Source organism: Mizuhopecten yessoensis, unplaced genomic scaffold (genome assembly GCF_002113885.1).
Source record: "Mizuhopecten yessoensis strain PY_sf001 unplaced genomic scaffold, ASM211388v2 scaffold10309, whole genome shotgun sequence".
NCBI classification, from domain to species: Eukaryota; Metazoa; Mollusca; class Bivalvia; order Pectinida; family Pectinidae; genus Mizuhopecten; species Mizuhopecten yessoensis.
The window spans coordinates 161,097-178,398 of record NW_018408482.1 but is presented as its reverse complement, the minus strand read 5'-3'; the positions used below and the strand labels follow the sequence as shown (position 1 = coordinate 178,398).

The 17,302-nt window shown below is 39.8% G+C and overlaps 1 protein-coding gene across 1 annotated transcript in view; it reads left to right on the top strand.

Moving 5' to 3' along the window:
• Positions 1-17,302, top strand: part of LOC110460043 (eukaryotic translation initiation factor 3 subunit A-like) — a 63,518-nt gene that overhangs the window by 39,319 nt on the left and 6,897 nt on the right. Inside the window, exons 16-21 of the mRNA XM_021512745.1 lie at positions 1,283-1,405; positions 3,427-3,580; positions 5,372-5,540; positions 7,104-7,232; positions 10,528-11,447; positions 16,725-16,784. Of these exons, the coding sequence (XP_021368420.1) occupies positions 1,283-1,405; positions 3,427-3,580; positions 5,372-5,540; positions 7,104-7,232; positions 10,528-11,447; positions 16,725-16,784 (1,555 nt within the window). The remainder of the gene's footprint in view (positions 1-1,282; positions 1,406-3,426; positions 3,581-5,371; positions 5,541-7,103; positions 7,233-10,527; positions 11,448-16,724; positions 16,785-17,302) is intronic.

The following is a 17,302-nucleotide window of genomic DNA, read 5'->3' as shown; positions in this document are numbered from 1 at the left end:
TTCGAGAAAGCACATGTGAAGACTGTCAAGCATTGACGCTGTCTGTAGAAGGAAGAAGTTAATATATAAACTTATAAACCGTATGAGTGATGAAGTATAAACTCCATTTTGATGTTTAAAACGGTAACGTATATATATCACATCGTGCTTAGGTTGATAACGGTAGACTAATGGCTCCGAGACGAGCCGATATGTGAACTGTGTATGCTTATCAAACATTTTTGTAACACAGCATGCTATTTCTGGTGTATTTATTTATGAAAGTGTAACAATTTAAGAACATGACACAACTGCCGCTGCTGTTTGACAAGAATTCGCGCCGTGTCAAAATAGTATCCAATTGGGTGTAAGGGAAATAACTCTTACGTTGGTAAAGTCGCATTGGGAAATATATTTCAAATATATTCCAAGAACATTTGTGAGATTTTGTATATTCAATGACGGTAAATATAGTCGCTACAAATATTAATAATTTCCACTAATATGAATAAAAAATAAATAAAAATAAAAGGAGTACAATGTCTCTTTTCTCCATGCATGTTTTCCCACTACATGTACTGTTAATTATCTTTCATTTCACAAGCAAAAAATGCACCTATTCTTTATTATCCATTCACCGATTGTCGTTCTGCACGTAAACGCTCATGTAACATCATTGGAGGATGCTAATTAATGAAAATTACAACAATGCGTCACACTTAAAGAGGGTGAAAAAAGAGGAGAGGGAGAAATGTTTTTAAGGCATCATTTAAGAGGAGATTGATTTTGAAAATCCTAAACGCAACATCATCAGATGACCTTATTTTCAATTAGCAGAATACAGATCACATATCTGAGTTATTATAGTAGATTTTTATGCTCAACGTGTCACTGAAGCAATTAAATTTAAAGTGGTGAGCGGCTGTAATGTCACACTGACATAATTCTAGTTGTTAATTGTTATACATGTAGCCAATTACGGTAGACATGTCCCTATAAACCCACACGTCAAATCAAATTAAGGGGAGTCAAAAACATCTCCGAAGGGTCTACGGCATGCCCTGATTAAGAGGCATTAGGCAGTACATTAGCAAAGAACCAATTACATAAATGTGAACAGTACAGTGATAATCGTTCTTGGTAACAAAAGCATCGGTGCAAGCATTTTTATCACATAGACATGACACTGGCTACCAGGTACTTTAAATATAAAACAAACAAAAATCCTTGGATAGGGTCAGACGGGCATATTATGCATCCGTTTGCAGTGCTCTTGTTTTTTATGAATGGGTGTATTTTTCAGATTGAGAGGATGAAGTCAGAGAGGGAAATAGCTTTGGAGACTCAAGTTCGTCTCAGCCGCATGGTGAAGGACAAGGATGACTTCCTAAACAGACTCAAGGACCAGAGGAAGGAGGAGTTCAAGGTATCATCCAGTTTTAAGCCCACTATACTATCCATCATAGATGGTGGGCTTTTCAATTCACCCTTCGTCTGTCTTCCATTAGCTCAGTCTATCCTTTATATCACTATTTCTCAAGAAGATTTTCTTAAATTTCCTATGTAGGTCCCCTTTGGTTCTCTTATACATGTACATGTTTATACCCCTTCTCAACGAGGGTAGGGGGTATACTGGTATCAGCTCGTCAGACAATTCATTTCAAAATTACGTGAACAATTACATTGAAAACTTCTCGGAGTGATACATAGAAGATACTTTACATTAAATGGACACCTTTTTGATTTCTAGATTGCTACCATGGCCTCTGATTGGCTATGGGGATGGGAGGAGGGCATGTTATTATTGTGCCTGTGGCTGACAGTAGCCGCAATCTAATCAGAATTTTTAGCGCCCCATCAGTTCCCGAGGGAGAACAAAGGGTTTACACTCAGTCTTTTGGTCCGTCCGAGATGTTTGTCCGGGGCATATCTTCTATATTATTTCACCTGTAGTATCAAAATTTGGTGTTCAAGGATATCTTAGGATGGCGCAGTGCAGAGTGCAAAGATAAGGTCACTGTGAAGTATGTGTTGACCTTTGACTTTTAGTTTTTATAAAGTTTGTCCAGGTCATTTCTTCTATACTATTTACTTGGAGTAACCTGATGGTGTACAAGGACATCCTGTGCATGAAGTAGGTCACTATGACCTATGCTTCCAGGTCTGTCACCTATTTGATTAGATGTGCATGTTTCATTTGGAGACTTGACAGAAAAACAGGATGGCAGCCATCTTGGATTTTGACCGTTAAGTTTAATATCAAAAATTCATTTCAAGACCGACTGGTCCCTTTGTCAAGCTGGACCTTGACCCACTTTGAAGGTAACTGGGATCAAGTGTTAATCAGATAGTATGCTATTCAATTTGTTGTCATCCATGACCCTCGGTCTGCATGTCCTTACATAAAAAGTACTTGACAGATCTTTCTCAGACTTCATATGATGGATTTAATTTCGAGAGTGATCGGAATAACAAGATAGGTGCAAAGTAGCCATCTTTGATTTTAAGAGTTAAATATTGTTATTGCTATTTCTCAGGAAATGCTCGACAACTATTTCTTAGATTTCAGACTAAGGTTGCCTTTGATCAGTAGTTGTGCATGTATCATTTTGGGACTGTTCGGAAAATCAAGATGGATGCCAGGCAACCATCTTGTGTTTTGAGAATTTAAGCTTATCGCTTTTTCTCATGAAGTTCCCATTGGTCCAAAGTTTTGCATGTTTCAAATTAGGACTGATGAATAAACAAGATGGCCACCAGACAGTCATCTTTGATTTTGAGATTTCAAGTTTGTTATCACTTTTTCTCAAGAAGGCACTTTGAAAGGACACTCCCAAACTCAACATTATAGAATTTTTTACCAAAAGTTGCTACAAGATATATTTACTGTTAAGAAGACTATCAATCCAACAGATCAGAGAAATGAAGGGAAAAGATCAAACTGACAAAAAACTAATATGGACTAATGAAGATCTTACGACAATTGGCACCAAAATCTTTCAGAGATCTCTTGTACTGTTTGAGATTTTTATTCTTCATTGTGCCGTTTAAACAAAAATATTCTGAAGTCAGAAAATCTGTGGCAGTTAGATAAAAAATATCATTATGATGGTCAATTTATCAATAACATAACACTTTGTATATCCTCACAATGAAGATATTATCAGATTTCATCACATTGATAATTTCTGATATTTCAGTGGTAAAATTGTAATAAAGTATTTGTTTTCCATTTGGTGATAATTAATCTTTACTTAAATAGACGTACGAAAAGATGTTTTCAATGTTTTGTGCACATTGCATTTATCAAATTATTTAAAATATGTATATAATTGAACAATTGTCTTCAAAATGTAGATGTATAAAGGATACCATATTTCATTTGTTACAAGGGTGGCATGAATGTCAGTTTGACATATATGAAGTTTTTGTTATTGTTGTTTTCAGAAAAAGTTGACAGAATTTGATGAGAAAATGAAAGAGGAGCGTAAGAGACGTATCAAAGAGAGAAAGGAGAAGAGAAAAGAAGAAAGGAAAAATAAATGGAGGGAAGAAAAGGAAGAAGCAGAACAGAAAGCAAGAGATGAGGCCCTTATAAGGGGTAAGTAATAAGTTATATCTGGGAGGAAATGTGTGAACATCCCGGAGTAAATCATGCTGCCATTGTCCGAATCATCACTACTTCAGCATTTTATCATTTTGAAACCAGTCCATGACAGGACATATAGTATTGCATTGTGCGGTGGGCTAGGGAATCAATGATTTAATGTCATTGGTGTCCTGGAACCAGGGTCATGGTTTCCAGACCAATAATGCGAACATTTTCATAGTTCTTGGATCACAACTTTTTAGCCCACCATCATCTGATGGTCGGCTATTCAAATCACCCTGCGTCCGTGGTCCGTCCGTCGTCCGTCCTTAAACTATTCTTCTTATCGCTATTTCTCAAGAAGTACCAGAGGGATCTTTCTCAAATTTTATATGGAGGTTCCCCTTGATCTCACGTTGTGCATGTTATATTTTGAGACTGATCATAAAAACAAAATAGATTAAAAGAAGAACTAAACAGATCTTTCTCATATTGCAATGATCGATTCTATTTCTTTCACATTAAGTACTGTACTAGTAAATATGTGAAATGACAAACTCACTTTGAAGGTTGACTTTCATACACATCAGTATTAAGTTTAGATCAAAAGTTACCTCAAGGTGCATTTACTGCTAACATGTCTCGATCAAACAGATTAGAGGAAAGAAGAGAAAAGATCAAACTGACAAAGAACTAATGAAGATGGTACAAAGGTGGGCGCCAAGATCCCTCTGGGATCTCTTGTTAAAGGTTGATATTTCAAAACATAAATCATCAGAACACAAGTATACTATAGTATACCAGAGTCAGATCCCAGTGCTAACCCTGGTACCCTGGGTTAGCACAGGGATCTTACTCTCGGGAAATAAAGTTTCTGGTCATTACATAGAAATGATTTAGATCCAATCCATATGCACGATCACATGGTTTTCAACCAGATTTGCTATAAGTTTCCTTAGGTCCGGGGACAGAGCTTAAAATGATAACACTTTTGTGCAGAATATTTTGCTTTGATTGCATGCTTAAATTTCCAAGCAATACAGGCTTTCTAAAAGTCCTTTTGTTTGTCGAAATTATAATTTCCTACGTTTACCAAACTTAATAAAGACATGTATCTTGGGAAAGATAAAGTGTTGCATACTTCTTTGGATATACAAATATAGAACATGGCATATATTGTACCCATTTTATTATATCCTCACACAACGAGTTGTTGAAAGTCGATCTGTCTGTACGTTTTTTCGTTCAGTTGTGTCTCAAACAGCATCACCACTCTGCAGACTTCATTTCTTATCTGATTGTCAGGAAACTTCACGCACATGTTCTCAAATATCACCTCTGACTTGTACAATTTTAAATTTCAAACTTCTGCAGCAAAAGCAGTCACTGTTACTATAGAGTTAGAATTTTGGACTTCATCGTTCTACAGACTCTTCCAATTTGTCAAGAAAGTAAACACATATATATGTTTAAAAACATCATCTCTTGAACAATTTCGTGTGTTGACCTTGTGTTGTCAAAAACTAGGTCACTGTTACTATCAATAGAATTTAAAAGAAATTGCTTGACAAACTTCATTTCTTTTCTGGTCATCACAATTCTTCACATACGTTCACAAACATCCCCTTTTCTGCTAGTTTGTGTTTTGACCTTCTGCGATCAGAAATTTTGTGTTTCATGACTTTGAAGTGTAATAAATCAAATAAATTTAAGAACACAACATAAAATTCGAAAGATTGTGTACTTGCCTGATTTTGTCAACATGAAATAATACATTTGTTATTGTGAACTCTGGTGTTGTAGAGCGAGAAGAGAAGGAGCAAGAGGAGATGGAGAAGATGGAGGAGGAGCGACGTGAATATGAGAATAGACTTGCCAAACTTGAGGAATTAGATAACAGACGAAAGGCCAGGGAGCGAGAGATTGAGGAAAAAGAGATGAGGAGGCGTGAGGAGGAAAGGTCTGGTCAGAGGTAAGTGGGTAGAAGAAAAATTATATGCAGCAGGGAAAATCCTGGAACTTGAGAGCAGTGGGACATTTCAGCAATTTGTAATCAATATCAAAATATTGAGGGGCCATTCTATGTAAAAATTAAAAGAAGATTGGAACATGGAGGGGTCAATTTCAGTTTTGAGGGGTCTATGCATTGCCCACTCCAAGATTATCCCTGTGCAGTACTAATAAGTATAGTTATGTCTCTCAAACGAAGTGTGGGGACATTGTGTTAACTCTGTTTCTTATTCTTATTCTTATTAACAAGTAGGTAAGAGATGGAGCATCAACACCAGGGATTCAGTGAATCAGGAGATTTTATTTGTTGACGTCATCAGAACAATTTTACATTGGCATTGTATAGCTAAGGTGCAAATTACAGTTCACAATATGACATCATGATATTGTCTATTGAATGATATTGTGATAACACATGTTTATCTTCTGGTCTGAAGGATCATGGTGAGCATATGTTGTACTGTGGCATCCATCAGCCATCAATCAACAGTTTCTTCAAACTATTTCTTCATATCACTAACTGAAATTTGACTGGAAGCATCCTAGGTGGTGGGGGTGTACAATTTGAATGACTGGCCAAAGGCATGTTTTGGCTATATTGATTTGAGTGACTTCTCCTTTGAAATTGTACCAATTGAAGGGCTGACCCATATAGTTTAAACATGGAAATGGTTGAGATCCTCGCCCTAAAACCATGTATAAAATTGATCGGTATTAAGTGACAAATTCACATGATATCAGGATGTCTCCAGGCTTGCCCAAAACCCATAGAGACTTTTTCCCTTGGTCATAACTTTAAAATAGTCCAGATGATCATGCCATAACTATCATATACAGTTGCTTGACATAAAGAGGAAAATATGCATATGCTACCAGAATGGCTCCAGGGTTTTGTCCCTACCCTAAAGACTTGGTCCCTGATTCATAATTTTGAAACGGTTGTGATCTCAATTCCCTTATAAACAATTGCTTGGCTTAAAAATACTAACAAAATAATGAAAATTACATAGAGGAGTACAGATGCTTCCAAGATGGCTCTGGGATGTGGCTCTTCTTTCCTTTGGAGACAGAGTCCCTTGGTCATAACATGGTAACATTTTAGATCCCCAGAGAACTGGCCCTAGTCATGAGATCTTATTTGCAATGCTTATTTTAGTGGGAATAGTTTGCATATACAGTATTGCGTAAATATCCAGCGGTACAGACTGGACCTCAGTTTTGCATCAGATGGATTTAATAAATGTATGTCATTTTGGCATGGGATGGATATAAATTGTTCCTCCCTGCTGTACGCTTTGTCAACACACTTATGTGGTATAACGCACAGCAAGCAAACTAATGATTCCAGTGACTGAGAGCTTGAAAGCTTTTAAAAACGGGCTTATATTTGTTGTGTAAAAAAAAATAACCTGAGTTATGATTTTACAAACTAGAATACATGTGGTAGATTTTCTAGAGAGAGACATTTTCTAAATATGTTTTATTTATCATCTTAATTATAAAAATACTTTATGCACACCCTTAGGCGTGGAGATGAGATATCCACGGATCGTCCTACATGGAGACCAGAAGGGGCACGTGAAGGAGGGGGATGGCGCGAACGGGAAAAACAAAGAACTGAAAGCTGGAAAAAAGAAACTAGTCCTGTCAAGCAGTAAGTTATAACCTGTAATATGTATGTAGGAAGAGGATAGGATAGTGACTGATCTGTTCCAGTTATGTGTGGAGGGAAATAAAACCTGGAGTTGTGTCTGGGAAGGTGACTAATCATCAAGTTAGAATTGATGCTGAGATCTAGTCGCACCCCTTGGGACTCGGGGTCTCTTGGTTCCCAATTTGCAAACAAAGAATTGTGTTTGGGTTGGTACAGGATGGAGCCATATCTGGGTAGGTACAGGATGGAGTTGTGTCTGGATAGGTACAGGATGGAGCCATGTCTGGGTAGATACAGGATGGAGCCATGTCTGGGTAGATACAGGATGGAGTTGTGTCTGGGTAGGTACAGGATGGAGTTGTGTCTGAGAAGGTACAGGATTGAGCCATGTCTTTATAGGTACAGGATGGAGCGATGTCTGAGAAGGTACAGGATGGAGTTGTGTCTGGGTAGGTACAGGATGGAGTTGTGTCTGGGTAGGTACAGGACGGAGTTGTGTCTGGGTAGGTACAGGATGGAGTGATGTCTGGGTAGGTACAGGATGGAGTGATGTCTGGGTATATACAGGATGGAGTGATGTCTGGGTAGGTACAGGATGTAGTTGTGTCTGGGTAGGTACAGGATGGAGTTGTTTCTGAGAAGGTACAGGATTGAGCCATGTCTTGGTAGGTACTGGATGGACTTGTGCCTGAGAAGGTACAGGATGGAGCCATATCTGGGTAGGTACAGGATGGAGTTTTGTCTGGATAGGTACAGGATGGAGCCATGTCTGGGTAGGTACAGGATGGAGTTGTGTCTGGGTAGGTACAGGATGGAGTGATGTCTGGATAGGTACAGGATGGAGCCATGTCTGGGTAGGTACAGGATGGAGTGATGTCTGGATAGGTACAGGATGGAGCCATGTCTGGGTAGGTACAGGATGGAGTTGTGTCTGGATAGGTACAGGATGGAGCCATGTCTGGGTAGGTACAGGATGGAGTTGTGTCTGGATAGGTACAGGATGGAGCCATGTCTGGGTAGGTACAGGATGGAGTTATGTCTGGATAGGTACAGGATGGAGCCATGTCTGGGTAGGTACAGGATGGAGTTGTGTCTGGGTAGGTACAGGATGGAGCCATGTCTGGGTAGGTACAGGATGGAGTTGTGTCTGAAAAGGTACAGGATGGAGCCATATCTGGGTAGGTACAGGATGGAGTTGTGTCTGGATAGGTACAGGATGCAGTTGTGTCTTGGTAGGTACAGGATGGAGTTGTGTCTGGATAGGTACAGGATGGAGTTGTGTCTGGATAGGTACAGGATGGAGCCATGTCTGGGTAGGTACAGGATGGAGTTATGTCTGGGTAGGTACAGGATGGAGTTGTGTCTTGGTAGGTACAGGATGGAGTTGTGTCTGGGTAGGTACAGGATGGAGTTGTGTCTGGGTAGGTACAGGATGGAGTTGTGTCTGGGTAGGTACAGGACGGAGTTGTGTCTGGGTAGGTACAGGATGGAGTGATGTCTGGGTAGGTACAGGATGGAGTGATGTCTGGGTATATACAGGATGGAGTGATGTCTGGGTAGGTACAGGATGTAGTTGTGTCTGGGTAGGTACAGGATGGAGTTGTTTCTGAGAAGGTACAGGATTGAGCCATGTCTTGGTAGGTACTGGATGGACTTGTGCCTGAGAAGGTACAGGATGGAGCCATATCTGGGTAGGTACAGGATGGAGTTTTGTCTGGATAGGTACAGGATGGAGCCATGTCTGGGTAGGTACAGGATGGAGTTGTGTCTGGGTAGGTACAGGATGGAGTGATGTCTGGATAGGTACAGGATGGAGCCATGTCTGGGTAGGTACAGGATGGAGTGATGTCTGGATAGGTACAGGATGGAGCCATGTCTGGGTAGGTACAGGATGGAGTTGTGTCTGGGTAGGTACAGGATGGAGCCATGTCTGGGTAGGTACAGGATGGAGTTGTGTCTGAGAAGGTACAGGATGGAGCCATGTCTGGGTAGGTACAGGATGGAGTTGTGTCTGGATAGGTACAGGATGGAGCCATGTCTGGGTAGGTACAGGATGGAGTTGTGTCTGGATAGGTACAGGATGGAGCCATGTCTGGGTAGGTACAGGATGGAGTTGTGTCTGGATAGGTACAGGATGGAGCCATGTCTGGGTAGGTACAGGATGGAGTTGTGTCTGGATAGGTACAGGATGGAGTTGTGTCTTGGTAGGTACTGGATGGACTTGTGCCTGAGAAGGTACAGGATGGAGCCATATCTGGGTAGGTACAGGATGGAGTTGTGTCTGGATAGGTACAGGATGGAGCCATGTCTGGGTAGGTACAGGATGGAGTTGTGTCTGTGTAGGTACAGGATGGAGTGATGTCTGAGAAGGTATAGGATGGAGTTGTGTCTGGGTAGGTACAGGATGGAGTTGTGTCTGAGAAGGTACAGGATGGAGCCATGTCTGGGTAGGTACAGGATGGAGTTGTGTCTGGGTAGGTACAGGATGGAGTGATGTCTGGGTAGGTACAGGATGGAGTGATGTCTGGGTAGGTACAGGATGGAGTGATGTCTGGGTAGGTACAGGATGTAGTTGTGTCTTGGTAGGTACAGGATGGAGTGATGTCTGGGTAGGTACAGGATTGAGCCATCTCTGGGTAGGTACTGGATGGAGTTGTGTCTGGGTAGGTACAGGATGGAGTGATGTCTGGGTAGGTACAGGATGGATTGGTAGGGACAGGATGGAGGGATGTAGTTGTGTCTGGGTGAGACAGGATGGAGCCATGTCTGGGTAGGTACAGGATGGAGTTGTGTCTTGGTAGGGACAGGATGGAGGGATGTCTGGGTAGGTACAGGATTGAGCCATGTCTGGGGAGGTACTGGATGGAGTTGTGTCTGGGGAGGTACAGGATGGGGTGATGTCTGGGTAGGTACAGGATTGAGCCATGTCTGGGGAGGTACTGGATGGAGTTGTGTCTGGGGAGGGACAGGATGGAGTTGTGTCTGGGTGAGACAGGATGGAGCCCTGTCTGGGGAGGTACAGGATGGAGGTGTGTCTTGGTAGGTACAGGATGGAGTTGTGTCTGGGTAGGTACAGGATGGAGTTGTGTCTGGTTGGGTCTGATTTATCATTACAGATACAGTACATTTTGTAAAAAAAAAAAAAACATGTACTGTTAATTTTTCCCACAGAAAAAAAAAAAATAGTAACAAAATTTCTTAGTAAAAACATTAATATATGCATGACTAACTTCAGTAAATCTCCAACTGCAATTGAAACAAAAATACCTGTTAACTGTTAAGTTTCAATTTTCAGACCCGAGGAGGAAAGATGGGGTGGTAACCGAGAGAGTGGAAGGCCTGAAGAAGGTAGGGAAGGCTGGCGCAGCCGTGAGGGACGTGATGAAGGAGAAAAAGATGGTTGGAGAGGTCCCAGGGATGACAGAGAAAGTGATGGATTTAGAGGACCACCTAAGGAAGATCGGGGTGGATTTGAAAGAGGCCCTCGGGACAGTAGAGATAGCTATGGAGATCGAGGGCCAAAAGATGACCGTGATAGCTTCAGGGGTCCTCCCAGAGATGACCGTGATGGACCAAGAGACAGGGGTCCCTCTAGGGATGAAGGACGCTGGAGTGACCGTGGTCCGCGAGATGATCAAGATGGACCAGGCTCCTGGCGAGGAAGAGAGGACAAAGGGCAAAGGGAGGAAGGCAGTGGAGCTTGGCGAGGAAGTCGTGGTGGTGACTCTGAAGGAGGGAGGAGATGGGGATCCCAAGGAGGGGAATCAGAAGGCGGAAGATGGGGTTCCAGAGGAGGGGATTCTGAAGGCAGTAGTCATTGGTCCAGAGGTGGTGATTCTGAGGGAGGAAGAAGAGGCATTGATACAGAGAGTAGATGGTCTAGAGGAGGGGACTCGGAAGGAGGAAGCAGATGGGGCTCCAGAGGTGGGGACTCTGAGGGTGGAAGCAGATGGGGCTCTAGAGGAGGGGACTCAGACAGCGGACGCTGGGGATCCAGAGGAGGAGACTATGAAGGGGGAAACAGGGGAGGTGACTCTGAGGGAGGAGGTAGATGGAGTTCAAGAGGTGGAGACTTTGACAGTGTTCGAAGGGGAGGTGACTCTGATGGTGGAAGTAGGTGGAGATCAGGGCGGGCAGGAATGCCCCGGGATGTACGCCTGGATGATCCCATCCCAGAGAACAGACCACAGCGTCAGGAGTCGAAGCCCAAAGCAGGTAAGCTGTAATTTGTTCTAGGATTGTAGTTTTTCTGACAATTGGAACTGTAAAGCTGTCAATGGACACAACAGACTGCTGGATTCCACCAGCTTCTTAGCTCATCTGAGCTGAAGGGCCAACTTGGCTGAAGGGCCATCTGGGTTGAAGGGCCAACTGAGAAATTGCAATCCATTAAAGCCCATTGTCTGTCCTGTCTCATTGCTATGCAATGTAAGCACTCTAGCAACTTCATACTTAGACAGATCTCAAACTTTATACAAAGAATAACCATATGTATATTATAGCAATTGTGGGTCAGTCAACAATTACCACAAGTACATGTTATAGTGGGTCAGTCAACAATTACCACAAATATTATTATTATTTTTTCATATTATTCCCGACAAGTGATTGGGCAGGAGTGCATCACGTGTCCAACGATAAAAACCGATATTGACTTGGAGCGCATGATTTTTGTTGAAGGACTGGGTGTTTCTAAATATAGATTTATGACGTGTCTCCAAACAATGCACCATCCCACTTCCGAAGCTTTTTTGCTTTGTTTTTCAGATTGCTTACATTTCTGTTTTGTAAAATAATAAAAAAAAATTGTAGCCATTAACTTCGTCAATACCTGGATTTATCAACCCGAGAAAAGATATATTGACCTCGGACTGCGTCCTTGGTCAATATCTCTTTTCTCGGGTCGATAAATCCAGGTTTCGACCTCAGCCAAAGGCTATAATTGAATAATGTTCTAGTGGGTCAGTCAACAATTACCACAAGTACACATGTTATTGTGGGTCAGTCAACAATTACCACAAGTACATGTTATAGTGGGTTAGTCAACAAGTACCACAAGTATGAATGTTCTAGTGGGTCAGTCAACAATTACCACCAGTACATGTTATAGTGGGTCAGTCAGCAATTACCACAAGTATGAATGTTCTAGTGGGTCAGTCAACAATTACCACAAGTATGAATGTTCTAGTGCGTCAGTCAACAATTACCACAAGTACACATGTTAAAGTGGGTCAGTCAACAAGTACACATGTTATAGTGGGTCAGTCAACAATAACCACCAGTACATGTTATAGTGGGTCAGTCAGTGCTTGGTAAACTGTTTATCTCCCAGCTTTTGCCATAACAACACTTGATATGCCGTGGCGCGGCGTCCAGCGTCAATATTTTGCTTTTAACCACTTTTCTCAATAACCAAAAGGCTTAGGGTGATGATATTTCGCCAGTAGCATGCTGAGATGAAGGGCTACCAAGTTTGTTCAAATGAATGACCTTCACCCGTATTCAAGGTCACAGGGGTCAATTGTTAAAAAATACCTTTTAACAACTTCTTCTGAATAACTAAAAGGCCCAGGATGTTGATGTTTAGTCAGTAGCATACTAGGATGAAGGGCTACCAAGTTTGTTTAAATGCACGACCTTGAATCATATTCAAGGTCACAAGGAGCAAATATGTTCAAAATGTTTTAAACAACTTGTTCTGAATAACCAAAAGGCCCAGGATGTTGATATATAGTCAGTAGCATGCTGGGATCAAGGACTACCATGTTTGTTAAAGTGAATGACTTTGACTTATATTCAAGGTCACAGGGGTCAAATTTGTTTAAAATCTTTAAACGACCTCTTCTGAATAACTATGGGTCCCAGAATGTTGATATTTTGCAAGTTGCATTCTGAGATGAAAGGCTATAAAATTTGTTCAACATAATGACCTTGTTCGACTTTCAATAACAGGGGTGAAATGTTTTTAAAAAAAATAACAGGTTCTTTTGAATGAATTTTATTCATAAATACTGATATTTTGCCTGTAGCTTTATTTTAGATCACTTTAAGGTTACAAGTGTGAGATTTATACCAGGTGAGCGTTGCAGGCCCATTGGGCCTCTTGTTGGAAATAGGTTAACCGGTTACAATAATTTGTAACCGTGACAGCCTTACTACCAAGATTGGCCTCATAATGTTACAATAAACACACATGCTGTCTCAGACCTTGTGCTATGCTGATAGAAATTTCAATGCGGAAATGAAAGTGCGCAAGTCTTTATACAAATCACTGTATTGGAGCGTACACGTTGGATTGCTCAGTTGATTTCGACATTCCGAAATGGGTATGAGTTAATCAGGAAACATATCCACATTTATAGACCCCAATGACACCTGACATCTCCTCAACACGACGTAGTCAACAATAATTATCGTATTGTTCCTATAATCTCTCAATTAATTATCAATGCCATACAAGCTCCTGTAAAAACATAAACCAACGAACCAGTCCTAGGTTGTGATTTTTACTGTGGAGCGTATTTACGCATGACCGCACACTGTGACCCATTTTCCGGTTAGAATGTGTCGGCAGCTTTGGTTTAAATAAATTGCATTTCAAATTGTTTACGGGCTCGCAGTAAGTACTAATTGTTGTTAATCAACATTGATGAAGTTTGTTTCTTTATTTTTACAAAGTGTTTTTACAGTCAAACACATTTTAATGCCATAAGTTTAATCCAAGTAATTATGACCGAGCGTAAGCTGCTCTTTGAGAACGATGTTTACCGTAGCACTGCTTTTAATATGTATCAAATAATTAAAGAATATATGATAGACTTGTGAATCTTAAGAAACTTCGAGGTAGGAGATATTTTTGTGTAGGATTTACGTTGTTGGGACCGATGTTTCACTTCGGGATATCAGAGTTTTTCGAGTTTTCAGAGTTCGAATTATCAGAGTTTTTATTAGAAAATTTAAGAAGAGTTTTGGCCGGGACCGATAAAATACTTCGAGTTAAACGGGGTCTTCGAGTTATACGAGTTCGAGATAACGAGGTTCGACTGTATAGATATAATTAAAAATTATACCAAATCTTACCGTGAATAAAAATACACAGACAATGTTTAATTACTTACAAAGTTCTCCTATGTCACGAAGCTTATATGATAATGTTTTGATAGTATATTAATTAAATATAACTGGTTTTCTACTTTAGTTTAACGTAAAACTTAATATTGTTAAATGCATCAAAACACTTGATATTTTTTATCGGTGTATGAAAAACACTTATAACTAGGCAACAAAGAGATAAGCAGTGAACACCATCACATGATAACACAACATCATGTTATACTGACATAACACCATGATGAAATTACTCAACAACATCACATGATTACACAACATCATGTCATACTGACATAACAACGTGATGAAATAACTCAACAGCATAGCATGGGTACTGAACATCATGTCACACAGACATAACAACGTGATGAAATAACTCAACAACATAGCATGAATACTCAACATCATGACATGGATACTCAACATCATAGCATGAATACTCAACATCATGACATGAATACTCAACATCATAGCATGGGTACTCAACATCATAGCATGAATACTCAACATCATAACATGAATACTCAACATCATAGCATGAATACTCAACATCATGGCATGAATACTCAACATCATGACATGAATACTCTACATCATAGCAAGGATACTCAACATCATAGCATGAATACTCAACATCATAACATGAATACTCAACATCATAACATGAATACTCAACATCATAGCATGAATACTCAATATCATAGCATGGATACTAAGCATCATAGCATGAATACTCAACATCATAGCATGGAAACTCAACATCATAGCATGAATACTCAACATCATAACATGAATACTCAACATCATAACATGAATACTCAACATCATAGCATGAATACTCATCATCATAGCATGAATACTCAACATCATAGCATGTATACTCAACATCATAGCATGGATACTCAACATCGTGACATGGATACTCGACATCATAGCATGAATACTCAACATCATAGCATGTATACTCAACATCATAGCATGGATACTCAACATCATGACATGGATACTCAACATCATAGCATGAATACTCAACTTCATAGCATGGATACTCAACATCATAGCATGAATACTTAACATCATAGCATGAATACTCAACATCATAGCATGAATACTGAACATCATAGCATGGATACTCAACATCATAGCATGGATACTCAACATCGTGACATGGATACTCGACATCATAGCATGAATACTCAACATCATAGCATGGAAACTCAACATCATAGCATGAATACTCAACATCATAACATGAATACTCAACATCATAGCATGAATACTCAATATCATAGCATGGATACTAAGCATCATAGCATGAATACTCAACATCATAGCATGAATACTGAACATCATAGCATGAATACTCAACATCATAGCATGTATACTCAACATCATAGCATGGATACTCAACATCATAGAATGGATACTCAACATCATAGCATGAATAATCAACATCATAACATGGATACTCAACATCATAACATGAATACTCAACATCATAACATGAATACTCAACATCATAACATGAATACTCAACATCATAGCATGAATACTCAACATCATGGCATGAATACTCAACATCATAGCTTGAATACTCAACATCATAGCATGTATACTCAATATCATAGCATGGATACTCAGCATCACAGCATGAATACTCAACATCATAGCATGGATACTCAGCATCATAGCATGAATACTCAACATCATAACATGAATACTCAACATCATAACATGAATACTCAACATCATAGCATGAATACTCAATATCATAGCATGGATACTCAACATCATAGCATGAATACTCAACATCATAGCTTGAATACTCAACATCATAGCATGAATACTCAATATCATAGCATGGATACTCAGCATCATAGCATGAATACTCAACATCATAGCATGGATACTCAACATCATAGCATGGATACTCAACATCATAGCATGAATAATCAACATCATAACATGGATACTCAACATCATAACATGAATACTCAACATCATAACATGAATACTCAACATGATGCTGTTTCAACTCAACGCTATTATGAGACCGCTTAACGACATATTATGACTACTCGGCATTACACTTTTTTGACTTAATAACACCATGGGATGTCAAGGCAAGTACATGGCGAGACCACTGGACATCAAACTATGATTACTCAACGTTATAGAGTTTCAACTCAACACAATGACATGTCCACCCAACATCATGATATGTTAACTTAACACAATGACATGTCCACCCAACATCATTATATGTTAACTTAACACAATGACATGTCCACCCAACATCATGATATGTTAACTTACACAATGACATGTCCAATGAATTTGCTGTAAAAAGTCATGCAGAATAACTTGTTTTTCATGTTGTAGAGGAGACCAGGCAAGAAGGAGAAAGTAGGTCATGGAGAGAAAACCCATCCCCTGAAAAAGGTAGGAATTCAGATCGATACAATTTCATTCTGGAACAAATTACAGTGCAACCACTCAGGTGCTGGAGTCGGGAAGAAGTCTAGTATAATGTTAAAAGTCAGATAACCTGTTAAATCTGCACAAGAAATATCTATTTCAAAATTAAGTATTGGATTTTATCGGAAATTGTGTACAAAAGTTTGATAAACAGAAACCTGATAATGTAAATTGATAGAAGCATTGTCATTAATAAGCTGAATTTTCTAAAAATAGGGTCAACAATCATTGATTATTTGAATTCCAGTAGGGAGCTTGTATCATCATCATCATCATTAACCCTTGCCATCCGGTAATCATGTAAACACGCCTGTGATTTTTCAAGACTCCTAAGGAGACTGTAAACATGTTTTCGTTCATAGTGACGGATATCCCGGATTTCCTTAGCTGATAATCGGTCAATTGATCTTGTCACCTGACAATGTTTAAACAGATTTAGAACTACTGACAGTTGTGTTTACAGTTGTGTTTATAGAGGTTAG